This window comes from Mustela nigripes, chromosome 5 (genome assembly GCF_022355385.1).
Source record: "Mustela nigripes isolate SB6536 chromosome 5, MUSNIG.SB6536, whole genome shotgun sequence".
NCBI lineage: Eukaryota > Metazoa > Chordata > Mammalia > Carnivora > Mustelidae > Mustela > Mustela nigripes.
The window spans coordinates 85,285,001-85,312,337 of record NC_081561.1 but is presented as its reverse complement, the minus strand read 5'-3'; the positions used below and the strand labels follow the sequence as shown (position 1 = coordinate 85,312,337).

Below are 27,337 nucleotides of genomic sequence, written 5' to 3'. Positions count from 1 at the left end.
TTAATATGAGTTAACTAGAGCTTTCGAGTCACTATCCATACAGCTGAAGAACAGTGTTGGGAGCAAAAACAAATTACAGAAGCATGTGTGTGGTATGATGCCATCCATACCAAATCGAATCCATGTAAGACAGTGCTTTTATACCTACTTGGGTTACAAAGGACTGACGTTTGCATGGAAATCACAAACAACAAATTCAGAATAGTTATCTCTTTTGGGGGTAGGAGTAGAACAGAACCATGGGGAAAGATAAGCATCTTCAAGCTTACCTATAATATTAGATTTCTAAGTCAAGGTGGTATATACATGGGTGTATACTAATTTCTGTACCTTTTATATAGTTGAAATATTTCACAATTAATTCTTTTTTTAAGGAAGAAGTCTATGATACTTTGTTATTGTATCTACCAGGATAGTTATTTTGGTCATTTGAATCCCCAAATCACTTATAATTTCTTTTTCCTAATGTTCTAACTGTGATTAAAAAGGCTCAGATGCATTTGGGTCTTTCTGCACCAAGATGGGCTTTATTCCCATTTTATCTACTACAGAGTAAAAATATCTTAGAGACTGATATGCATGTCAGTTAGTGGGGACAGAGCTTGTGTTGAAAAGTAATGATAATGTGAGAGTATTCCCTTTTCAAGAAATTTAGTTGGATTTTTCTCTTTACTCATTGCTGGAAAAGTTGTTTTACAGAAGGGATTCTCCTTAGTAGATTGTTCTCTGCAACAATCTATCTATGTGCTTAATCCTTCACAATCCCACTGAGGAGATCCACACATATGTGATAGCGGAACCTCTTCCTCTGCCTCAGTGCATCTAGTATTTTCTAGATTGGGATCTGACTAGCATGAAATCATGGGTGCACAAACCAGAATTTGTATACCATCACTAAAATAGCCCTTTAAGAATCATCCATTTTTAACCGTATGGCAGTTCCTCAAAAAATTAAAATTAGAAATAGAATTACCACATGATCCAGGATTTTCGCCTATGGACATACACCCGAAAGAGTTGAAAGCAGGCTCTCAAAGAGGTATCTGTGCACCCGTGTCCCTAGCAGCATTAATTCGCAGTAGCCAGAAGGTAGAAGTGACCTAAATGTCCATCAGTAAATGAATGGATAAAACAAAATGGTATATGCACACAATAAAGTATTATTTAGTCTTAAAAAGGAAGGAACTTCTGACACATGCTACAACAGGGGTGAAACTTGAGAATGGTCACGGTTGCTCGTTCAGACAGTTCTGTGGTACTTATGCTCCTTTCTCGACAGGTACAGGGGTATCCAATCTCTTTTAGAACTTATTGTGAGAAATTGCATATTAAGTCTGTTTTTCTGATACTTATTCATTTCCACTTAAAGCAAATTGTGATAGTTTGAAAAGAGTTGTGATGTTCTTATTGTCCATTTCAGTGATTATGCCAGTTTCCAATAAATTGATGAAGGTGTGGGGCCATTTTTGGTACAAAGACCTCAAACCTAAATTGAATTACTTGTGTCTGGTGAATCCACTCAGATTCCATAATGTTCTCAAACCCATCAGTTTTCCCCTCTCATACCCCCAATTCCTCTTCTTAAAGTTTTACCTCCCCTATCAAAGTTAATTATTAAGAGGGATTTAGTTTTTGTTCTAATTGTGTATGAAATCAACATTCGTATTTTTCCAATGGTTTATGACTTTTTTCTTAGTTTAACAGTGAATTTTATTGGATTCTTTTCAACACTTTTTAATAGCACCTAACTTGGCCAGTAGTATAAATTACACACTCAGTAAATGTTAGGGAAAGAGTCATTTGAAAATATGATCCTATAAAGTAGCTTAACAGTTTAATAGTGAACTGGAAGCAATGAACCTGTGCCCTTTTACTAGGAAATGCTGCCTCTTGACATTCCTGCAAGCATCTTGCTTACTTGATAACCGACCCTGATTGGTAAATCATGGCACTCTGTCTTGTCTTTGGTGCAACATAGCCCTCACAGACCCTTCATATTATTTCATGGCGAGATCTTTCTTTCTGTTGAGAGAGGAGACCATCTTGTTTCTTTATTTTACTTCTAGGAATGATCTACCTTTTCTCTGAGCTATAGTCATTCCATGTCAAATTAGCGGTGGGGGCAGTAATTTGGGGTAGGGGCGGACGAGCAGTACATGTGAGTACTGCTTTCTCAAGACTTGAATTGACAAACTAGACGCATGGTTTATTTAGCGCAAGTTGATTCCCAGTTGTAGAATCCATCCCTGAGGTTTGGGAAAGGGCTGGAGACTGGAGAATCCAGTTTTCTTTGATGTCAGTTAGCAGTATCACCTCTACTGAGGAATTTTCTGTATACTGCATAGAGTATACATTGCTTTCTTTTTTAGTACCTCCTTTATCCTCCCCACCCCTGCCCACCATTTCTAGTGTCTAATTATCATTTTGTCAGAGAGAAGGAAGTTGGTGCTGCAGTATGAATGGAAGATGTCATCATATCACTGGCTTGGCCCTAGATATTTTTCATTGGTGGAGACTTTCATCATAGGCCCATGAGTTTGAATACCTTAAAGAGCAAGAAGGAATGCTTCTGCATGCAGAAGATAGATGTCTGGGAGCGCCTGGGTGGCTCAGTGGGTTAAACCGCTGCCTTCGGCTCAGGTCATGATCTCAGGGTCCTGGGATCGAGTCCCGCATCGGGCTCTCTGCTCAGCAGGGAGCCTGCTTCCCTCTCTCTCTCTCTCTCTCTCTGCCTGCCTCTCCGTCTACTTGTGGTTTCTCTCTGTCAAATAAATAAATAAAATCTTAAAAAAAAAAAAAAAAAAGAAGATAGATGTCTGAAAGCCTCCTTACTCCCTTCTAAAGGGGGCAAGGCTTGTCTGAATTCTGTTCCCTTTTGCTCAGTATAAATAAATGACCCTTCTAGGCAGGTTGATCTCTGTGGCACTCCCACCCCTCATCCGATTCTCCAACTCATCATCTGATTTAGGTCTTTTAGAATACATCCTTGAGAATTTTACTGAAATTTATGTGAAAAATGTGATTTAGTGTACAGAAATTTGTGATACCTCTAGCTATACAACAATAGGGGTTTTTGTTTTATGCTTTTTGTTTTTTGAGAAGAAATACCTGCATTTGAATAATTTGGTCCAATTAGGTGTTGCTGAAAGAAACAGCTGGTGTCAAAGAAGAGGAAGTTAATTATAATAGCAACACATTATAAGGAGAAGTTTGTGTTAAAAAGCTGTTTCCAATTCTCTATGTGTAAAATGTTACTCGTCAGCATCCCTGCCCCATTTCAAGACCCGTATCTACTTGCACCAAGACATATATATTTAAATATAAAATAAAATTCAGAGGGAAGGAGAAGAGAGTCTAGAATTTCTTTTAAGATTTCTTTCCAGCTTTGGTATAATTTAACTTGACTTTTGGTACAGGTTGTTTTAATTGACAGTTGCTTATATCAAGAGAAGGTTGTTCTCACTACAGATCACAGAACAATACAGGTATACAGTGTCTCTAGATCTGGTAAAATAGGAACCAATTTGGGGTTGTTTGACCTGATAATAGTAATACTCATACTGTGTATGTCCTTAAAATGCTTAAAGTACTTTCATAAGCTTATTTCAGTTGTTCTTCAAAAGCAATCCAAGGAGATAAGACATGTTAGGTATGTGCTACATAGATTAGGCAGATCAAAGTTACTTTCTTTCCAGATAAGAAATAAACCCAGAGAGACATAGTGACTTAGAGACACACACAGTGTCAGATCAGGGGGAGCCCGAGATTGTCTGACTTATCATTGTATATACTTCTAAGTCTGCACACAGATTTTGTATGTCCTGTAAAAATAGGATTTTCTGGATTCTTTTTAGATTATTGAGGTTGGGTTTGGTTTTTTTTTTTCTTTTTTAACTTGAGCTTTTATACAAGCATAATGCGTAAGCACAAGTCTAATGTGTTTCCTAACTTTAGAGATGGGCCAATTCTGTGACACCTGTGTTGGAGTGCTCTTCCTAACCTGGCTCAGCTTTATTTTAGCAGCATGCTTGAGGGGAAGGATGGGACCCACCTCCTCAGTGAGGGCTAGGGTGTTCACAACAGCCCATCTAATATTTCCTAGTCTTGTTTTGAAGTTTTCAAATTAGGTAAGAGGATGGAGCTGGGGAGCATAAGAAATATTCCTCTTTTACCCAACTTTAGTGGAAAACTTGCCCAGTTCCTCTTGGACAGGAAGAGGGATCAGAAGGGAGGACCCAGAAGGTCACCAGCTGGGGACCATGTTCTTTCCTGGCCAGGAACTCCCAGCCTGCTCCTTTTCTTTCAGGAAACTAAGATCCTGCTTGCTAGTTCTGCTTCTCCCACCCTGAGTCAATTTAACTTGGCAACCCCACACCAGCTGTTCCCATTTCCTTCCCCTGGCTGTAATTACCTAAATTCTAGGCACAAACACTTTCCAATTTTGGAGATACTCCATTTATTTCTCCTTAAAATGACCTCTTCGAAGTTAGGTTGTCCCAAATAGCTATCAAAAGTTGTCTTTGTCTTTCCTTGCAAAGAGACGTTTGATTAGATTGTCTCTTTTGTCTTCCTTCCTTCTTTGGTTATCAAAGGGTACCGGAGAATGGGGTAAAAATTTTTTGCAGGTGGGGGGGGTTTGTTTCTGGTACAGGCAGGAGTTGCAGTGACTAGAAGGCCCCTAAAAACTTCAGACAAGTCTGAAGTTGTAGTGAGGCAATGCACCCTCAAAACATTTCACTGGGAATGTTTATTTTACTGTCCTATTTCTAGGTACTTTAGACGAGAAGCTTCCATGCTGTGATGTGAAATACAGCAATTGTGTCTTAAATTGATTCCCCTTCCTCCTTTTTTTCTCCTTTGATGGGATTAGTACACATTAAACGTTCACTAGTCTGCCTAGATAGAGAGATACCTTGCAAGGTCTTGTTTGCTATTTATTTGTACCAAGTTAAAATGCACAAATTGTCCTTTTTTCTTCATAGTGGATGCGTCATGTAAGGTTACATCATAAACTGTGAATAAACTCTGTTTCCTTCAAGAGAATAACTTATATTCATTTAGCTTCTACAAAACATAAGCATTAGTTAATAAGAATTTAGTAGATCCTAGGATTTTTTTGTTTGTTTGTTTCACGGTGAATTTTTATTGGATTCTTTTCAGTACTTCTAAATAGCAGCTAACTTAGTAGTATAAATTACACAATCAGTAAATGTTAAAGAAACAATCATTTGAAAATATGACCCTACAAAGTAGTTTAGCAATTTAGTAGTGAACTGTAAAGAATGAACCTGTGCCCTTTTAATAGAAGTGCTGCCTCTGGACATTCCCACAAGTGTCTTGCTTACTTGATAACTGACCACTGATTTGTAAATCATGCCACTGTGTCCTGTCCTGTCTCTGGTATGACATAGTCCTCACACACACTTTGTATTATTTCTTGGGGAGATTTTTTATGGGAATGATTTTAATATAGTTTCTTAATTTTTTATATTGTAAAATGAAATGAAAACAAAGAAGACTTTTAAGAGGCTTGTTTTTCCAATGAGCCATTCTTCAGGAAGATGTAGCATATTGGTTCTAAGACAACAGCAGCCTATTTTCTGTGGGGGCAAACAGAGGGAGCCTTCATCCTGCTCAGTGTTCCCCACTGCTCCTTTCATTACAACTTCCATTTCTGGGCCCAGTGCACCAAAAGAGAGATGCTGGTAGGCGAGCTCCTGTGCTGGGCATGAGGACATCTCTCCTTCCTTTGGCACAAAGGACAATGCTCGCTGTGATAGGCCTTTAGCCAAAAGCAGATGCTAGAACACAGAGTTGGAAGAGATGGGTAATTGCTCAACCCAGCTCTTAGTGTGTTCCGTTAGAGGGAGGGGAAATGACAGATGGCTAGTCAGGAGCAGAGCCAGGACTTACACATTTCTACTGTGATTTCAGAGCCCAGTATTTTGTACTTTCATTGACTTATTCATTTTTTCATGCTTTTACTGAGTACCTACTGTATGCCATTAGATTTACTAAGCAACCATTGGGGTATGAAGATGAACAAAACATCCAAGTTGCTAATGACATAGGATGGGAGAATCATACGATGACTCATTTGCAATTGGTACATGTGTTGTTGTCATAGAGGGCTGTACGAGGGGTAGTTGGGGCAGAAATAAGGACATCATCTGCTTCTGTTGGGAAAATTGGCATCATTGAAGGCACCTTCACAAAGAACAGACTTCTTATGCAGTCAGTGCATGAGGATATTGTGTGGTAGAGGAAGAAGAGAAGGGCATTCCCTTGTTACTTGGAGGGAGGAGAGGAGCGTGTGACAGTCACAACAGAGCAGCATCCCAAAGACTGTGGTTTGCTTCTCTGAAGAGATGCTCCCTAAATCAAGTCTGGAGAATTCTGCATACTGTGTTCCTGATTTTGTGATTATCCAGCATTTTTGTATTTATTTTTTTGTGAACAGTTGTGTGTGTAGTGTGTGTGTGAGAGAGAGTGTGTGCACAGGGGGAGGGAATGAATAAAGAGAGAAGGACTATCTATCTATGAAACACCCGTAGGAAAAGCCACCTTGAATTTTCCTCCACAATGTCACTCATCCATCTCTTGATTTCTGTCCCCCAGGCACCACTGTCATCCAAGGCCTTTTTTTGATGTCCCTGAACTTTTGCAACGTCACCTAAGTGCTCCTTTCCCTCCAATACTAAATACCACCATTGAATTAATATTTTTTAGACTTTAATAAGGTTTACATTTTACGTATTTGTCTTTCTTGGGTAGCACACTCACCTGATACAAAACTTTAAAAGTGGAAAGGATATACAGTGAAATGTCATTCTCTCATCTTTGTTCTGCACCCAGCCAGCTCCCCTCCACTGGCAACCACTATGACTAGATTCTTGTCTATTCCTCTAGATAGATGTTATGAATGTACAAATGAGAATTTTCTTTTTCTCTTTGATACGTAAATAGGAGCGTATGTTTGAAAACTGTTCTGTACTTTGCTTTTTTTCACTTAGCAGTGTATCTTGGAAATCTTTCCATATTGCTGCATGAGGAACTTCCTCGTTCTTGGTTCAGCTGCGTTGTATTCCACTGAATGGACATACCATGGTTTATTCAACCAGTTTCTAGCTGATAGACATTGATGATGTTCCCAGCCTTTGCTTCTACAGTGTCCCATGTGCTGATTCTTCTTTATGTATAGCTCACCTTAAAAAAACATTTTGGCCGCCAGTTGCTCACAAAACAAAATACTTTATTTTGGCATTCAGGGCCTTCTCCAGTAAAGCCCCAAAGAACTTTCTAATATTATTGGTACATGCCAAAATGAACTTCCTTCTTAGTTTAATGATTCAATTCAAGATCTTTTTCATAGGCCTCTTTTATTTTCTCCTTCTTACTTCCCCAAATGAACTGTCTTCTCTAGTCCCTGGTAATTATGTTATTCTCCAAGGGGACCTTTGCTGTTCCTGGTCCTCTAACTTGTATCTCCACCTTCCTGCTTTGTCTTTGGAAGTTGTCCGTCCTCCTTGGCTCATCTTGAGTTCCACCTTCTCTGCTGATCTTCCCGGACTTCCTTACTGCTTAGTAAAATCCTCCTTCTCTCAGAAACACAAGGCCTTACTGGAGTCTTACTCTTTTGATTTAGCATTTGTGTACATACATGCACGTAGACCTAGGCATGTAATGTTTCTTTTTAAATGTGTATGTGTCTTTTTTTTTTCTTTTCTGTTTGTGAAGTATTGAAGGGCCTCTTGTACTGTTTTATATATATCATTATGACTTTCAAAATTACCCAGCACCATTCCTTCTTCTACAGCTTTTTATTTACTCATCCGTTACCCTTAAACATCAAAACTCCTACATACTGCCCTAAGCCAAAGAACTTCTCAGTTCCCCTTTGCCCCCCATGTTGATCTTGAATGAAGTGATGGCCAGTTGGCTGAACCTTGAATTGCTCCTCTGCTCATTCCTTACCTCACCAGATCTGGCTCTTCTTCTTAGCCAGATGGCCCTACCCTTGAGGCACCACAAAAGTCTCACAGTCCCTGTTTCCATGACAACATACATGCCATCATTTCCAAAATTCTGTCCTATTTCTCTTTCTAAATCATGATTCCTCAGCCTCGGTGAAGCCTTTATGCCACAGGGTTTTCCAGATTGTCTCTTCCATGCCTCTACTCACTTAAACATCCAGAAATCATGATGATGACAGCAAGCTTTATCACGATTTGTATGCACCTGACACAGTATAGCTACATTATTTTCACAATCTCTCTCCTCACAACCTAGAAGATAGGGAAACTGCTTTCAGTGTATTTCTCACATTTCACTTTTTATTGAACAATACGTAAATTATATTTGTGACTGTTTATTGTCAGATGATCTTACATAGGTGTGGATTTGCCCACTCTGATGAGTAGCCAATACCCTTTATTTCCCAGGAGACAGTATTTGCATGGTCCCATGGTCCACCTCCACGCAGAGTGTGACTGATGTTGTACATTGGAAAACTGAACTCATTTTAGCCTTTTCCTAAAAAGGTTGTGGCTGATAATTCTGTGCTTACATATTCTACAAGAATGGTTTTTAAATTATTCAGCTTTTGGATTTTATATGTTTGTACAATTTCCTTTAAACCATTGAGAATCCTTTTATTTTCTCTCATTTTCATGAGATTGTAAATTTCTCTGATACAGGAACTTATGGTACACTCCCTGAAATTTCAGATTGCTAAGACTTTTTCCCACATCAAATAGTTAAATTAATTATTGAATTAATTTTATATTAACTTTAACTTAATTTTTTTTCTTTTCTCATTTTTCAGGAAATCATTTGCCAGAAGAATACTGTGAGTATTTTAACTCTTCCAGAAATTTTTTAACTTTTCTGTTTCATCAACTAATCTCTGGCCTTTTTTTTATCTCCACAGATTATTAATTTCTCTGTTTTCCCTCTTTAGAGTTTCTGATATATCAATATAAATTTGGTTATTTTATCAAAACATTTCTTTAAAAGCAAAACTTTACTGGGAGAGGACACTGATGCCTGTTTATACTTATATTTTTGAAAAAAAAATGTTTCCATAGTGTATCCAATTTTGTGTAATTCTGAGTGGTACTCAGGTATCATATATATACATACTGCATATATGTATATGTGTGTGTATATATGTTTATACACATGTATTTATGTTTATATACACACACATATAGATATCTGTACCTATATATATGCTATGTAGCAAATTATAGGTACAAATGTGCCCATATATGCACATACATATATAGGTACATGTATATCTATTATCTAACTATCTATACAGTTTGATCTAAGTTCCAGAGTCTTGTAGTCTGCCTTTGAGACCACATCACAGAATTATTACCTTACACACAGTATTAAATAAAAGCTAAAAAGTGATAAAAATAAATTTCAAATTTTAAAAATGCATGAAGTAAAATTACACAATTTAATATCTAAGGACATCAGCCTTCTTATGCTAGTGGTTATACTTTTCATTTGGAAAATAAAACCAGTATTTAAAAACCACAGAGTGCATCTTTGCAACTTACAGCGAAAATAATATCCTACCTAAAGATCTGCACCTGATTTGATTTATGATGATAAGATTAAAAATACAATTGTAATTTTTCCTTAGACCAGAAAGATTTAAAACTTATGGTTAAGATTGTACCAAGTCAGAGACTTATGGCAACATAAATAAAGTTGTCATTATTTACTTTTATTCTGCCCATCTCCACAGGAAATGAGCAGTTATTGCTTCAGGCATCTATTTCGTGTAACATTTTTATTAAACATATAGTGACTGAACATGTACCGTGTGCCAGGCTTTGGGCTTGGTGCCATAGGGATTCACTATGGCGGCTGAAAATCGAGGCAGTCAGATTCTTAACTGCTCTGAGAGATGGCCAGTGACTAGGTCCAGAGTCTAGGTCGGGGAGAAGATTGGTAAACAAATCAGCAAAGACACAGATTAGAAAATTAACGCAAGGCAGTGTGCTGAAGAGTGGGTGGCCATATACCAAATGGTCACGGTTCTTTGAGAGGAGGTGGTCTTTACCAGAAACTTGGAGGAAAGAGTTAATCATATCCACTGGCAGGTCAGACCTGTGGAGAAACGGGGTTATATGGTTTCCAAATACTGCACATGATGAACAGGTCACCTCTTGGCTTGAGTAATTTGCTGGGTTTCAGGGGCTGGGTGTCCTTCTCAAAAGTTGAGGATTTTGAGCCAGTATTTCAATATGTTTGAATGCTGAGAGCATTTCTTCCCAGAAACTTAATTCATTTCCCACACATATATACGTATGTTCATCTTTATGTAGCTTTTAAAAATTGAAAAACAGAGCCAGTGTTATTTTTTTAACTAAAGATCATAGAATAGGACTAGGTTTTGAATTGCAGGTTTTTATAGCCGTGAACACAGGCGTGGGCCAGAGAGATCGCTGTTGTTATTTTATGAGCACACCTCGGGTGTTTTGAAATTTAAGGAGATGTGGGCTTTCTTTTTCAAGAAGCAAGCTTAAATATTTTAGAATTAGTACCTTATTAATAAAAGGCAGTTGCTATGCTCAAGGTGTCTGTTCTTGATCATACAGTGTTTTATTTTTTAATTTGCTTTGAATGATCAGTTATTTCAAACTAGGGATGCAACAGCCATCTGTAAACAGAAATTGCAATAATAAGATTCCTGAGGTAGAGGTGAGCCTACCCGGGGAAAAAAGATTCCCGTAGTATTAGTCTTTCATTGTTCTGAAAAAATGTGCTTTTCTCGGCAGCAAAAAAAAAAAAAAAAAAAAAAAAAAAAATAGTGTCACAAGCAACCCTTACACTTTCCCCCACCACATGCTCACAGGGGTCTCAGCCCAGGCCTGCGAGCATCCCTGTGGCTCCTGAAGCTTCATCACCACCCCTGTGTTTCCCCAACAGTGGTGGATTGGCAAAAAATACATTTATTGCCTTAGAAACATAAGGAAGAGACTCCAGAAAGTATAGTGAGGCCAGGAACTTAGAAAGACCTTAGCATGTTGGTTATTTTCTGTGAGGGCTCTGAAGCCTTATTCCATGGGGTTTGAAGGAGACAGTTGCAAGAATCCGTTTTTCTCTGCCGTTTGCATGACTCGTTTTTCTGTCTCTACCCCTCTGCTGCTGCTACGCACCCAGACGTCCGAGAGTCATTCTTTCCCAGAATTAGTTTTACACGGATGCATTATTCCCTGATGCCCAGTATTTGAGTAATGATGTATCTTATTTCATGTCTTAGGCATAACGACATGTGGTATTAAGGCTTCTGAGGATACAGAACTTTATCCGGCAGCAGAATACTATTTTGAAACACTAATAGTGCTTTTCTGGAAGATTCAGAGCATTTTCTTTTTGAATTGTATGTTATAGTGCTTATCTAAGGAGTATTTGGTTCTGTTGCTCTTTTGTAACCTGCTCATAGTTAAAGCTCTAGAAGCTTTGGGAGGCAACCTCTTGATACACTTGCCTTTCTTTTCTGCTCAGGCTATGGATCAGGTCAAAGGATTAAATTGGTGGCTATGCTGAGGGATGTCAGAAACATTTTAGAAGCAGGATATGTTTATTTTTCCTCTTCCTGACTAGCCTTCCAAATTATTTGTCCATGGAGGAGAGCTTAAGAAAGGAAGTTTCTGGGGCACCTTGGTGGCTCAGTGGGTTAAAGCCTCTGCCTTCGGCTCAGGTCATGATCTCGGGGTCCTGGGATTGAGCCCCACATCGGGCTTTCTGCTTGGCGGGGAGCCTACTTCCTCCTCTATCTCTGCCTGCCTCTTTGCCTACTTGTGATCTCTGTCTGCCAAATAAATAAATAAATAATCTTAAAAAAAAGAAAGAAAGAAAGAAAGAAAGAACTGTTTCATGTGTTTGAAAAATCAAATCTCAACCTCTGGAAGTTCCTCTCATACTTTAAATGGAAGTCAGGTCCAGTTTCTGCTTCGCAACCTGACATACAACAAGTGCCTCAGAGACCATGTTCATAAATAATTCGGTCTGGCCATAAAGGCATTTATCAGTTCTTGTCTGTTTGCTGTGAAGCAGTAGCTTGGCTCATATAGGGTTCCACGAAAGTGACCTGAGGTGAAGTGTTGGCGTGTCAGCCTGTAGAGGCCCTTTGGAAGGGTACTGACCCCTCTAATGGATAATGGGATACCCTCTAGAGAAGAGCCCTGGGCTAGAGTCCCAAACACATCACAGACCAGATGCATGACCTTATCTGAGCCTTGTCTGAATTCTCGCCTACAAAACAGAAAGTAGTCCTCCCTGCTTGGTGGAGAATCTTTCTCCCTCTGCCTCTGCTCTTCCCCCTGTTCCTGCTCTCTCTCTCTCTCAAATAAATAAATAAATAAATACAATTTTTGAAAAAAAAAAAAAAAACAAAAAACAAAACAGAGTCAATAGTACCTTCTTTGCTGGGGTATTGGGAACTCATGACCATTCATTCTTGACACATGGCAAGTGTGAGTCAACGTTTGCTCTTGTTGGTTTGTTTCTAAGGGGCAGCGAAGTGATGTATTGTTCCCCATAATGCTGATATAGCTAGGATCCGATTATCTGGGCTCGCTGTGCTCCCCAGAACAGCGATGGGGTTTCCCACATAACTCCTTTTACTTGTCAACCTTCTGCCTTTTTTTTTTTTTTCCTCTCCTCTCTATGGTTTTTCTCTTAGAGGTCCCTCATGTTTCCTTAGATTCAGCCACACCAAATGCTTCCCAGGTCTGTACTTTTGTTGGAAACTCTTTTATGTTCCAATCACATATTTCTGACTTTCTTTTTTTTTTTATGTTCTTTATTTTTTTATTTGTATTATAAAAATTATCCTTCATATCTACTCATTCATTTATCTATTTGTAGGAACTTTCAAAGTTTCCAGGTTAACCAAGCTCTCCCAACACTAATTTGTCCTTAAAGTCTGACAACACTTGACCTTAGGTCTCCAGTCAAAATTGCTATGAGGTATCTAACTTACTTTATCCTGCTTTGAAAACACTCCCAAGGGTTTCATGGATGATCCAATTAACCTGATCATGATGGAGTATGTTAGAACTGAAGAGAGCTGTCTAGTTTTCAAATGTTTCTTTCTCCCCTCTGTCTTTTTTTTTTTTCTCCCCAAGACACAATGTTACATAGAATATCAATGCAACCAATGTATCAAGACATAAATATATCATTGCTTTTTTTTCTGAACTGGAAGAAATCTACTATTGACCCTCAACATCCTCATCCTCTTTTATTATGGGATTTTCAGTCCAAGGCAATTCTGTGGATACATGGACCTTTGGGAAAGCACTAACCTGTTTCTTTTTTTTTTTTTTTAATTTTTTATTTTTTATAAACATATATTTTTATCCCCAGGGGAACAGGTCTGTGAATCACCAGGTTTACACACTTCACAGCACTCACCAAATCACATACCCTCCCCAATGTCCATAATCCCCCCCCCTTCTCCCAAACCCCCTCCCCCCGGCAACCCTCAGTTTGTTTTGTGAGATTAAGAGTCACTTATGGTTTGTATCCCTCCCAATCCCGTCTTGTTTCATTTATTCTTCTTCTACCCACTTAAGCCTCCATGTTGCATCACCACTTCCTCATATCAGGGAGATCATATGATAGTTGTCTTTGGGGGACTACAAGGGACTGACCACCCAAATCCTACTTCTCTCTCTGCCCTCAACCCACGCCACTCTCCACTCACTCCTCCCGAGCTTCTCTAGATTCCCAATGATGTCAGGTGAGGGAACATTAGTGCAAACAAAGGGTGAGCTGGGAGGAAGAAAAAGGAAACTGGACTGGACATCCCTAAGTAAGTCAGCCTGCCTCAATCTAAGAGCTCAGGGAAGGGATGTGGATGCAAAGCTCAGGACATGTCCTGGGCATGGGAATCATGGAAGAATTCAGAGCAGTAAAGGACACATGAGCACAGTCTTAAATGGGGCTACCTAAAATGAGTGGTATCATTAGCAAAACGAAAACTCAGCAGAAGCAGACTTCATTATTTATGAACATATTACAGTTGAGGGCACTTGTTATATATCAAGTAATAAATCACAAACAGAACCTGACTGCCCGTTAATATATGACAAGAACTTCAAGAGGTTGAAACCTGAGCTGGGGTAGGAAGTGTAAAATGTTCACGATTAAAAAGGCTGAGATTTAAGGAGGGCAGGACACCGAGAGTCAGAATGTCTAGAAGAAAGTCAGAAATATATTTAGGACATCGATTTTGGAGGTAGAATAGACTGGATTTCAATAGGATGTGGGTGGTGAAGGAAATGGGAGCATCAGGGAAAACTCCTGGGTCTCTAGTTTTAGTAGCTAGGAGGCTAATGGAGCCATGACCATGACAGAGCAGCCTGGAGAGAGCAGCTTTGTTTCCGCATCACTCACAGCATAGCCTGTCAGGTGCGGAGCCCTTAAGTGTTAGCTCTTATTCTTATCATGTATTTATGCTGTGTCTCTGTGATTAAATTTTAAATTCCCCAGAAGGCTAAAGGCTTTGTTTAAACTCCTCTGTTTTTCCTGCAGCATGCATATATCATAATACCTTAGCCATCAGAGATGGTGAATAAATATTTAATTGACTGATGTAAACTGTCCTACTGGGGGTTTTTGTTTTGTTGCTTTTTTGGTTTTTTTGTTTGTTTGTTTGTTTTTTACATCATCTGTAAGTCCTAATTATTTGCAATCAGCAATTAAAGAAATTGGAGGAAATTTCCACTTTCATAGGTCATAAATAAGAAATGAGGTTTTTCAATTTTGCTTCACATTCAGGATGACTATTTAAAATGACTCAGTGCAGTAGGACTTGGGATTTTGTTAGTGTGGAGTCTCCAGGCCAGCTCACCCGCTCCTGGCACCTCTTCTTTATACAGATGTGCACTGGGAACTATACATTCGTCCCTTACATGATCACTCCACACAACAAGGTCTACTGCTGTGATAGCAGCTTCATGAAGGGGTTGACGGAGCTCATGCAACCGAACTTCGAGCTGCTTCTTGGACCCATTTGCTTACCTCTTGTGGATCGTTTCATTCAGCTTCTGAAGGTGGCACAAGCAAGTTCTAGGTAAAGTTGAATAATGCCGTTTGATGATGATAACAGAGCTATGTCCTACTTCCTTTATTTGTGCATCTTATCGGATGTTTCTCAGATATAGCACACAGCCAACAACCAGGAAAATGAAAGTATGATATCTTCTAAGTAGATAAAAGAGATGCCTGATAGTTTACTGTATTCAGAAGAGAACCATTAAGATCAGAAAGGGAAAAAAAAAGACTGCTAAGTACATTATGGTAATGGTAGGGATATATATATATATATATATATATATATATATATATTCTCAAAGTATAGAAATACTGTCAGAATTAATGTCCACAGACTTTTACTATAAGAACAGGAACTTTCCCAGAATTGCTGATGACATTATTATATTTTAGTTAAGAAAAACCAGTTAGGGTAATCTGTGATGAGGCTGAGTCAGAAAGTGAGGGCTATATTATGTTCAAATCATAGGCACACCTGATTTATTTGGAACAATTTCTACTCAAAACAGTGCAATGAAAAATAAAGTTTTGGTGTTTCAAGTGGCACATGGCAGGTTCTTGGAAAAGTCATTAAGATGCAGTATATTTACCTAAGTTTTTCTAAAGCAAAGCAAAGTATTAAAAAATACATATAGGACTCCCAAAATTCTTTATAATGCAAAATCCATGAGGTGTTCCATCTATGCATCCTGTGAATTAAAAGTTACAAATGCCGCAGACGTCATTCATTTCCTTATACGATCATTGCTTTTCATTGAAATCCCTTCTAGTATTAACTCTTTGAAATGTGTTCTCCCACCAGCCAGTATTTCCGGGAATCTATTCTCAATGATATCAGGAAAGCTCGAAATTTATACACTGGTAAAGAATTGGCAGCTGAGTTGGCAAGAATTCGGCAACGAGTAGATAATATCGAAGTCTTGACAGCAGATATTGTCATAAACCTCTTACTTTCCTACAGAGATATCCAGGTGAGAAGATGCTTACAGGAAATTCTTCGTCATGTAGCATGTTGAAGGAATAAGGGAGAGTTAGCATCACATTTCAGTTAGTTGAGAGGTCATCCAGGTCACTACATGTAATTTTTTATTGCCTTTTCTAAGCTCTCTATCCTGAGAATTTATGATGAATGAAAAAGACTCATATGAGTTAGCCATCCTTGATTATGTAACGAAGTACTTTTATGGTAAAGGTCCGAGTTTTTCCTCCAGAAGAACAAAAAGAAAAATCTGTGTACATTGCTAACCTGTGGACAACCTATACTAATTTGTTAGCCTCAGACACACCTGTCAGGCAATAAGTGAAAGTTTTGTTGTGGCAAATAGCAGAAGTGGGAGGGGGAGCTTTCTGGACATAGCTCTTACTCCTGGGAATTCTGTTGCTTGGAATTGATAGTGCTAGATCTGACTAGCCAGGACCAAGAAATATGCAACTGATTAATTATAAAAATAACTTAAAAAAATTTCTCATGTAAAACACACCAATGTGCCATTTAATTTTATTGACATGTCTTAAAATTTTTTTAAATATGGTAAATAGAAGGCAATCTTCTCTGAGTTGGGAATTTTGTTTTTAGATTTTTATATAGTAAAATCGAAGTGACTTCTAGTTTCTTATTCCCACACAGCCTTTCAGGCCCAAGTAAAGCTTTATGAGAACAACAGAAATTAGCATTCATGTAGAGGTGTGGCATTTCAGATCCCAAAACTAGGGGAACTTGAAATGACATCATCTTGTTACTTATAAGAGAGGTTCAATCATTTGCTCCATGTCCTTGATATTTTGAAAATTCTTTCTTTGAAAATAATTGATAGGACACCATCCCAGGAATCTGGCTCCATGGGAGAGGCAAACCACCCATAGTCAGACAACAGAGTGTTATCATGCTAATGGAGGCGGTTGTGGTAACTCTATATTTTAAGGTTTTTACCTATATAATCCAAATTTCTTATTTAAGAAGAATCAATTTCTTTTTGGTTCTAGATTCTTCAAAGTAGTTCATGGATCCTAGTTCTCTTTTTAACACCCTTCTCGGATTTAGATATATGCTTGTCAAAAGTCCTCTCATTGTCAGAACTTTCTCCTAGGGGTTTAATTCTGTCTTATTCTCCTTTTGTTTGAAAGGACTATGATTCTATAGTGAAGCTGGTAGAGACCTTAGAAAAGCTGCCAACCTTTGATTTGGCTTCCCATCACCATGTGAAGTTTCATTATGCATTTGCACTGAATAGGTAAGAAGAAAAGGTTCTGTTCGTACTATGCTAACATACTATTTTATAACCTGCGTTTTCTTCCTACGATATGTTTTTGCTGTAGCATTGCAGCCACTCCCTATTGGAATGTAATATTAATATTTCTGCTTCAACCATATGAAATGTAAGAAGCATATGCATTCTGTTTTTTTATTTTTTTGACAGTAAAAAAAAAAAGTCCCTACAGTTTATATATTTAAATTCTTTATTTTTTTTGTTTTGTTTAATTTATTTTTTTATCATGTTCTGTTAGACACCATACAGTACATCATTAGTTTTTTGATGTGTTCCGTGATTCATTTTTTGTGTATAACATGCAGTGTTCATTAAAACCTGTGACCTCCTTAATTCCCATTTCCCCACACCTGGGTGCCTCCCCTCTGAAATCCTCAGTTTGTTTCCCAGAGTCCCATTTCTCTCATGGTTTGTCTCCCTGACTGATCCCCCTGCTTCAGTTTTCCCCTCCTTCCCCTAATATCCTCCATGCTATTCCTTAAATTCTTAAAGTTCTTTTTTCTCAGGGCACCTGGGTGATTCAGTGGGTTAAAGCCTCTGCCTTCAGCTCAGGTCATGATCCCAGGGTTGTAGGATCAAACCCACATCCGGCTCTCTGCTCAGCAGGGAGCCTGCTTCCTCCTCTCTCTCTGCCTGCCTCTCTGCCTACTTGTGATCTCTGTCTGTCAAATAAATATATAAAATCTTTTTAAAAAATTCTTTTTTCTCTGAGTTCGTATTTGCTATTTATACTTGCTTAGAATTTTTTTAATTGCACAAATATAATGTTATTTTTAGGCAAATATGCTCAGCCCCAAATGGTTCTTTACCTAAAAATTTACAAAGTAGGGGGGCATCTGGGTCGCTCAGTTCGTTAAGTATTGGACTCTTGGTTTCAGCTGCAGTTATGATCTCAGGGTCATGGGGTCAATTTCAGTATCAGGCTCTGTGCTGAGTGCAGAGTCTGCTTAAGACTCCCCCTCTCTCCCTCTGCTCCTTCCCCTCTGCCCCAACTCTTTCTCTCTCTCTCCCATAAATAAATAAATCTTTAAAAAAATTTGCTAAGTAGGGTAATGGTAGTTATGTCTAGGTGAACATATTACTAACCAGAGAATATTTTCATTTTCACTGCCCTGAACATATCTAATTACAATCAGATCTCCATTGGCCACATTTTAGGGCATGTATCCAGAAATCTGCTAAGACTCGCATGAAGGCTGCTACTTCCAGTCCTGCCTGTCGGCCTTCTGTCCACATCATGGCACATACGTCGGTGCCACATCCTACCCGGAGTTACCAAGGAAGCCGGCCTTGCTCAGAGAGGCATGGAGAGGCCCAAAGCACTGAGCTGTCCAAAGCTTGTTAGTTGTGCTGCTGTCTTCCCTGGTGGCGAGTTAAATATGTATATTGTTGCTACAACTAAAGAGAAGGAGCGAAAAAGAAAGGGAGGGGCATCATGTCTACTTGCTGTGTGTCACTTAAGGCTTGATTATTTTACAGATGAGGAAGCTGAAGCTTGGAGACCTTGAATCGCTTTTCTTCAGACTCATAGTTAGCAAGTTATAAAACTGAGGCTCAAACCTGGATCTGTCCCATACTGATGTCTTTGCTCTTCATCACTAGGTCCTCCTGCCTCCGTCTGCAATGAAAGAAGTCAGCACACTATTCAACCAGAGATTCTTTCTTTCCTCCTTTATCCTTGCTAATGTTATCAATAAGTGTAGAATGGACGTATATTTCATTTCCCCATTTATTAAACATCTTTTTCTTCAGATTTGACAGAGTGAGATGAGACCTCCAGAGATTACCAGCTCCAGCTGGCTCTCAAATAAATCTTTCTTGAAAGACAGAATGGAATATGTTCTTTTTTATGAAATGAAAAATCAAAGTCCATAGAGCCTCTTAGATTTTTCTTTGTGTTTTATCCTTACCTTTCCTAAAATACAGTATGATGAATTGATAAGCATATTTGTATGAAGGGTTATTATAAGCTCAAGGTATTTAGGACAAAGTGTAAAAGGGTATTTCATAGACCAGATATATTTGAAGTCATAGTAGAGAAGAGAAATAACTCTATGTAGCAGTTTTATTGAAATATAATTCATATATCATACCATTCACCCATTTTAGGTATACAATTTAATGTTTTTTCAATATAGTAACAGAATTGTATGACCATCAACACAATATAACATTTTCATCTCTCTAAAAGGAAACCCATTAGTAGTCACTCTCCCCTTGCCCCACAAATCTCCCAGACCTAGGCAACCACTAATCTATTTTTGGTCTCTAGATTTGCCTATTCTGGACATTTCATATAAATGGAATCATATTATATGTAATCTTTTGTGACTGTCTTCTTTTACTTAGCATAATATTCTTAAGGTCCAAGAAATAATTTTTAAGAGAATTTTTTTAAAGATTTTATTTATGGGGCACCAGGGTGGCTCAGTGGGTTAAGCCTCTACCTTCAGCTCAGGTCATGATCCCAGGATCCTGGGATCAAGCCCCACATCGGGCTCTCTGCTCAGCAGGGAGCCTGCTTCCTCCTCTTGCTCTGCCTGCCTCTCTGCCTACTTGTGATCTCTCTCTGTCAAATAAGCAAAAATTTTAAAAATCTTAAAAAAAAAGATTTTATTTATTTATTCGTCAGAGACTATGCACATGTGCACATGTGAGCGAGCAGAAATAGGGGAGCAGCAGGCAGAGGGAGAAACATGTTCCCTGCTGAGCAAAGCACCTGAAGCACGACTCAGTCCCAGAACCGTGGCATCACGACCTGAGCTGAAGGCAGACACTTAACCAACTGAGCCACCCAGGCTTCCCTTTAAGAGAATTTTTATCTGGTTTTGAGAATGAACTACACATATTTGCTATTTTAAAATGACCTACCTAAAGCATCTTCCTTAGATCATCATCTGATCACACATGGACATTAGGCAACTCTTGGCTTAAAGTTGGTTTGTTGGTATTGTCTGTGAATAAGTTTGTACAGTGTTTTAGAGCAAAAGCCGTTGAAACCTAAAGTCAGGGTTTGGTCCTTGTTTGGATTGGTCAGCTTCCCCATGTAAGGCCACAGACGGCATTCCTAATTGTACTTCATGCCCTTGAAACTATGAACCATGAACCTATGGATTGTGGAATTAGAAGGACTATATAGATAGATGGGTTAATGCAAACCTATCACTGTCCTCAGGAAAGCAGCTCAAAAGTGATCCTTGTTAAATCCAGTAGACATGCAGTAGGATGAAAAGACAAAAAGGCTTAGGCAGAGCTTTACAGGGAACTCTCAAAATCTATGGTTGTCTTTATCCTGCCAGACTTCACTAGTGTGAATCAAAATATCAAGCAGAGTTCTTAAAAGGCCTACATTGCTTCTGTGATCTATATTGAAGCAGTGATATTTTTTCTCCCCCTACCTTAGGAGAAATCTCCCTGGAGATAGAGCCAAAGCTCTTGATGTTATGATCCCGCTGGTGCAAAGTGAAGGGCAGGTTGCCTCCGATATGTATTGCCTAGTTGGTCGAATCTACAAAGATATGTTTTTGGACTCTAATTTCCTGGACACTGAAAGTAGAGACCATGGAGCTTCTTGGTGAGTATATCGGATAAGATACTTGATAAATCCATGACATGAAAAAAATGGTTTACAGATGGGAGTGCTAAATTACTGTTATCCTGTAGATTGTGTATTACAAGTAAATCTTAGAGTTTATAGCTTCAGTAAACAACTTTGATGAAATTCATTTGATATGGTAGAGTGCACTGGGGTAAGTTGGATGAAAAGATACTTTGAGAAAGTAACATTTTAAAAAGATATTCTAAAATATAGAGTATAGCAACAAAAATATCATTTTTGGAGAATTTATAGAAGTTGATAGACATGAAGGAATTCCAGAATGTATGAAAAAATATACCAAATTTGTGGATGAGAAGATTTAATATTTTAAAGATGTTAGTTCTCCCCAACAGGGCTTTCATGTGACATGATAAATTGATTCTAAAATTTATTTGAAAAATACAAAGGGCCAAGAAAAGGCAAAATAATCTTGGAGAACAAAGTGGAAGGACTTGCTCTACCAGATAACAAGACCTACTATAAAGATGTAATAATTAAGATATTGCAATATAAGTGTGGGCATAGACAAACACTGGAACAGAAGAAAGAGCCTGGAACAGACTTAGATGTTTATGAGACTAGATTTATGACAGTGCACTTCATGGATCAGAGTGGAAAGGGTGGACTCTTCAGGAATGGGACTGGGAAAATTTGTTCATCTGCTCACAAAAATAAAATGAAATTGTATTTCTACTTTAAGCCATGTTTAATAAGTGAATTAAAGACCAAAATATTTTTTTAAATACTTCAGAAAAAAAAATCTTTTAGAATAAAATATGCAAGTTGACCTTGGGATAGGAAAGAATTTCTTTTTATTTTATTTTATTTTTTTTAAAGATTTTATGTATTTATTTGACAGAGAGAAATCACAGGTAAGCAGAGAGGCAGGCAGAGAGAGGAGGAAGCAGGCTTCTCGCGGAGCAGAGAGCCTGATGCGGGGCTCGATCCCAGGACCCTGGGATCATGACCTGAGCCGAAAGCAGAGGCTTTAACCCACTGAGCCACCCAGGCACCCTGGAAAGAATTTCTTAAGGGTTAAAAATACCATGAATCATAGAAAGAACAGATTGGGAAATGAGAGTGCATTGAGATTTGCTTCTGTTCATCAAGGTTCTGCCTTTTGGAAATGGCAGAGTGGGTTCTATTGCCTGCTAATCCTACCAATTTTAACAATTATAAACTTTGAAAAAACACTTAAGAAGGAAAATAGTTTGAAAGCACTGGAGAGTGACTATAAGTGGTCAGAAACTGGAGAAATTTTGGTTCTTGGATGAAGGGTACCACATTGGGTAAGATCCACATTTTTATCTTGGGGGCATTCTCCAATCTGCAAGCCCAAGGACAGATAGAACTCGAGAAGAAATTCAGAGTCTTAATAGTCAGAGGGTTTAGTTTGAGGCAGCCAGAGTGCCTAGAGATTAAGGGAGATACCACCTACATGGAGGAGGCCACAAATAGCCCCAAAATCTGTGTATAAACTCTTGTTCAATTCTCAGCTGTCCCTGGCATGTGTGAGTTTTACCCTAGGAGCCCAGGTGGAACACAGGAGCTAGAAGTCTTTGAGAGGTGAACAGAAATTTCAGCAGCTGCCCTGTGTAGAGGAGACAGACTTTGGAATTTGAACCTGATGTTAGAAGGGCTTCATGAGCAATCTGAGCTTTCCACTGAAAGTCTCAAAGGGTCACGGCATAGGAATAAAAAACTACATCCCAGGACTAAAGAAGTGCACTCAAAATTAAGAGCAAAACGATACGGAGCCACTCTAATAAAACTTAAGACCAAGCCCCCACATGATCAGGTAAACTACCAACAATTTATTTTCCTGTTAGAGTAAGACCAGATACTCTTAAGAGGAGTATAACAGAATCCAAACTCTACAACGTAGCATCCAAAATGTCTAGTACACCATTAGAAACTACTAGATTTATAAAGAAATAGTTAAGTGTGACAATATCAATTGTTGGCAAGGATGTTAGATGAAAGGTAGTCTCTCCTGGCTGTGGCAGAAATTTTTATGACCACTTAAAGACTTTGATAATATCAAGGCAAGTTGACAGCAGGCTATCCTAGATCCAGCAGATCTACTTATATACTCTAGAGAAATTCTTAAAGTTCTTCTGTATAAAACTTCTGACATGAAAAAAAAAAAAATCTTTAAAAAAAAAGTTGAGCAAGGGGCACCTGGGTGGCTCAGTGGGTTAAAGCCTCTGCCTTTGGTTCAGGTTGTGCTCTCAGGGTCCTGGAATCGAGCCCAGCAACAGGCTCTTTGCTCAGCGGGGAACCTGCTTCCCCCTCTCTCTAGTTCTGCCTCTCTGCCTAGTTGTGATCTCTCTCTCTCTGTCAAATAAATGAATAAATAAAATCTTAAAAAAAAATAGTTGAGCAAAATCAGCAAATGGCAGAAGATCCATGGAGTACACTATCATTTATGGGAACTTTAAAAGCAGTCATACACACCCAGTAAAGGTATATACGCATGAGTGCACATCATAAATTCTCAATTCAGTATACTGGTTACCAGTGGGGATAAAGGAGTAGAAGGGAGGGATTCACATTCAGCTGTAAGAACAGTGGGTATGTGGGAGTGCTGCTTATATTGTTTTTCTGTATTTCTTAATATTCCTAAACTATTCTCTAATTTAAATGTATACATTAAAAGAGGTTGGCTTACCTCAGGAATTCCTCAATGATAGCCATAAAATCTTTTTAAGTTGTGAAAGGGAAATCTTAATTTTCAAAATCTTGTATCATTTTAGCCACTGAATGAGGGACTGAAATTGGGATAATGGGTTACAACGGGGAGGAGAACTTGGGGACAGTGATTTTCTGGATCCTCATGGAAAATTTTGGTTTAGACTTTTAAATTTGTATTACAAATTTTTAGTATAATCCAGAGAGTTTTATGGTTTCTCTTAACCAAGTTTTGTTTTGTTTTTTTTTTTTTTCTTGCCATTACAAAAGAGGAATGGAACTATGTAGCCTTTTTATTACCAGATTTATACTTTAAGAAAATTCTAAGTTGTAGGAGAATTAGAATCTGGTATTTGGAAGCATTGTGTCAGTAGAAATGCTCTGATATCATTGTGATAATGATATGCATGGGTCATCTTCACAAACCTAAGTTTCATGGTCATTGAAATCAAATGGAAAACACCTCCTATGAAGTTAGCACATGTCATGCACAGGAATAAAATAAAGCATTTCCCTATTTGAAAATCAAACAGTTTAGACTACTGTGAGCTTTCAAGGTCACATAAAGTTCAGTTAAGGGGCAGAGTTTTTTCCAGTTGTGTATTGTTTTAATTTTCTGTACCTCCAGATTCTGACTCCTTTTTTATGGTTCCCCTTTAGCTGAGGACTATTAACAGTCTCTCAAAAGAGCTTTGTGTCAAGGTCTTTGGGTCAAATTGAAGATGTCAGAATTTTTATGATTTCATTTTAAGCTGTCCATTAATTTTCTAGTAAGAACAAGGAAGGCTGTTAGAGATCAAAGCCTTTTAACGGTAGGGCGCCTAGGAGTTGATCTTGTGTCACTCACAAACTTATTTGGTATTAAAAGAATGTCACTATTACTGTAGATTAGCTACTGTAGGTAGCTAACCTACCATTACTGTCGTGTATATCCATATATATCCGTTTGTCCCAAGGGTTGCTAAGAAGTTACCCCCCACCTCCCTTTTTAAATACAGTTGTTGTTTTTTTGTGTTTTCCCCCCACACACCCTCACACTTGTAAAGCTTCTTCGGTATATCTTAATGTTTTGATCCAGCTCCCACAGTGCTGCAAGCACACTCATTCATATTGGTGTGTTGGCACTGTCCCTAACCTGCCTTCCTGTTCAAGTTGAGCTGTAAAAGCACATTGTCAAGGTGCTGACACAAGAGGGTGTCCCTGAGGTTATGAGACATCCTGCCAGATTTACCCAGGATTATATATGTCCTGAGTCATGGGTCCCACAGGGATGTTTCCACTGACTTTGTCTGAGCCGTCATCTCTCTGAGTTTTCACTTGTCAGATGCCGGTGCGAGGCCAAGGAGAGAGATGTCATGGCAGGTAAGTCAGTCCCTTAAGGCCTCTTCCCATGGACATTTTCCATGGCCTGAATCATTTCTTGCTGGGTTGCAGAGACAGTGATGTATTGACCACGGAAAATTTAAGGACAGGAACTTTCACTCAATAGTATAAGAGCCCCAAGCAATTGTGATTCGAGTGGCTCATCAAGCTCTTTCTTCCGGTTTCCCATTTTAACACCTTTGATGAGTTTAGGGTTCTGCTCCATACCAGAGGGAGAACATGTTGCCCCCCTCTGAGCATGGAACCAGGAGCTGTGGCGAGGCGCTGTTTTACACCTGGGCACATCTATTTTTCTGAGATCCTTTCCTGGGGGTTCAGAGTACAAAAGAAGGAAATGAGAAAAAAGTTTATGGTTTCAATTTTTTTTTTAAGTTTGCAGAATTGTGATACGTTGTTCGAATAATTTTTTTTCTCTCTCTCTTCTGCTAGAACAAACTTTGGTTGTTGAATCTTATCTGGGACAGAGGCCGAGTGGTTTGAATGAACACATCCTGCTGATTTAAGTATAAAAAAAGACTAGTTCTCTGACATTTGATGTTTTTCATTGTCACTTCCTTCGTTATTTTTGTCCACTGAAGCTCTTGAGGCTGGCTAAAATAATGCTGTTTTTTTCTATACTTAAATTTCTATAATCCAACTTAGGGTAGGAAAAACGCCTTTTTGACCTTTCCATAATTAAACTGAGTTTAGCTCTTAGTCATGAAGAGTTGTCACTTTTTATCATCGCTGTGCAACATACAGGTAAATCTAAGTTGGAGAAGGCAGTGATTGTGTGGATCACAGGCTCTGGTTAGAGGATGTTTGGGGCTACGAGAGGATATCACACAAGTTGAGACAGTGACGCCGGGCGGGGGGGATACTCAGCTTTCAAAGTAGGAAATATTATGACCCCAAAGCCTAGACTCACATCCTAAAAAGATGCCACAGAGTTTCTGAAGCGACAGACTTAACTAGAATGGCCCAAGGAAATACTGTGTACTGTGACTTGGAGAGCCATGGAAAATTCATTGCAAAGATTATCTCCACCATTCCTTCGTTAACCTAATCTAACAAAGAAGTAACCACGAAACAGTCATGCTGAATTCCCGTGGAGAGTGGCTTACTTAGAACATTTTGTTATGTGCAGTATTTGTTCAGTTGGTGGAAATAATTATCAATCCCTTCAACTTTGGAGTTGACACAAGGTTTCTGTATATGCTGTTAGCTATTGCAGAGTTAGAAGCACCTTGTACAGAAAACAATGCTGACATTTTTTCCTCCCACTTTACAACCAACGCCATTGAAACTGGGAGAACTTAAATGAATTTTTTGATGTGCTGTTACTAATAAAATCTCAAATCTAATTTTTCAGATTCAGTGTTGTTTTTACTACATCCCAGGCTCTCTTTCCTAGAATTTTCAGGAACCAATATTTCCGGGAATGTCTATACTGTTTTGTGGAAGAGGACTTTTGGGAGACTGATGTGAGATAAACACTGAGTCAACACTTAGAAACAGTGTGATCTTAGAAAAGATACCCTTTAGAAAATTCCATTTTATTTAAAAGTAAGGATAATATTTACCTGCAGGAATTGGAATGCTCTTAGCATCTTATAAGTAGCAAAAGACCTTACTCCGATGGGCTTCAACAATAAGACAGTGTATTGAATTCCAAAAGTGAGGCTGGGTCTGAGTAGGTTGAGTCAAAAGCTTAAAAGTATCAGCCAAGATCTGTTGCCTCATTATTGCTGTCGGTGGCTCTGCCCTTGGGCTGGCTTTCTTAGGCTTGCAAAGTGGCCATGGTCATTCCAGGCATGAATCCAGTTTAGCTACACCACGGTCTGGAGAGGAAATGGAAGCCATCTTTTTCTTCGAACTGGGAAAGCATGCTCACAAAAACCTACCCCAGACTTTCCTTACTTCTTCTTCATGCTTCTGGTATTCCATCATCAGCCCAATATTGCACAAATCACTGGGAAGGAGGACAGGATTGTTACAACTGCAACTGGCTTAAACTTACTGTTTTGGGAGGAATAAATGCTCTATTGTGAGAACTAAAAGAAGCAGCATATGTTAAAGTCCTAGAATTTAGTAGGCACCTAGTACTATAGTTTTGGTGTAGAATATGTGAAAATATTTTGTATTTCTTTATATATTGTTACATTTATCCACATTCAACATGAACACTAACTAGATGAAGTTTCCCTTTTCCTAAAATATTCCCATGTTTTCTTTCTGTTCTTCCTGCATCTAGCTGAACATGTAGTTGATGAGGGAAAAATTAGAGTTTGTGTACTTTTTACATGGGCCTTATTTAAATTTCACGTACAGAGCT

At 38.6% G+C, this 27,337-nt stretch overlaps 1 protein-coding gene across 1 annotated transcript in view; it reads left to right on the top strand.

Annotated features, from left to right (window-relative positions):
- Window positions 1-27,337, top strand: part of MAP3K5 (mitogen-activated protein kinase kinase kinase 5) — a 199,958-nt gene that overhangs the window by 64,064 nt on the left and 108,557 nt on the right. Inside the window, exons 3-7 of the mRNA XM_059400786.1 lie at window positions 8,825-8,848; window positions 14,910-15,103; window positions 15,887-16,055; window positions 17,209-17,315; window positions 20,755-20,925. Of these exons, the coding sequence (XP_059256769.1) occupies window positions 8,825-8,848; window positions 14,910-15,103; window positions 15,887-16,055; window positions 17,209-17,315; window positions 20,755-20,925 (665 nt within the window). The remainder of the gene's footprint in view (window positions 1-8,824; window positions 8,849-14,909; window positions 15,104-15,886; window positions 16,056-17,208; window positions 17,316-20,754; window positions 20,926-27,337) is intronic.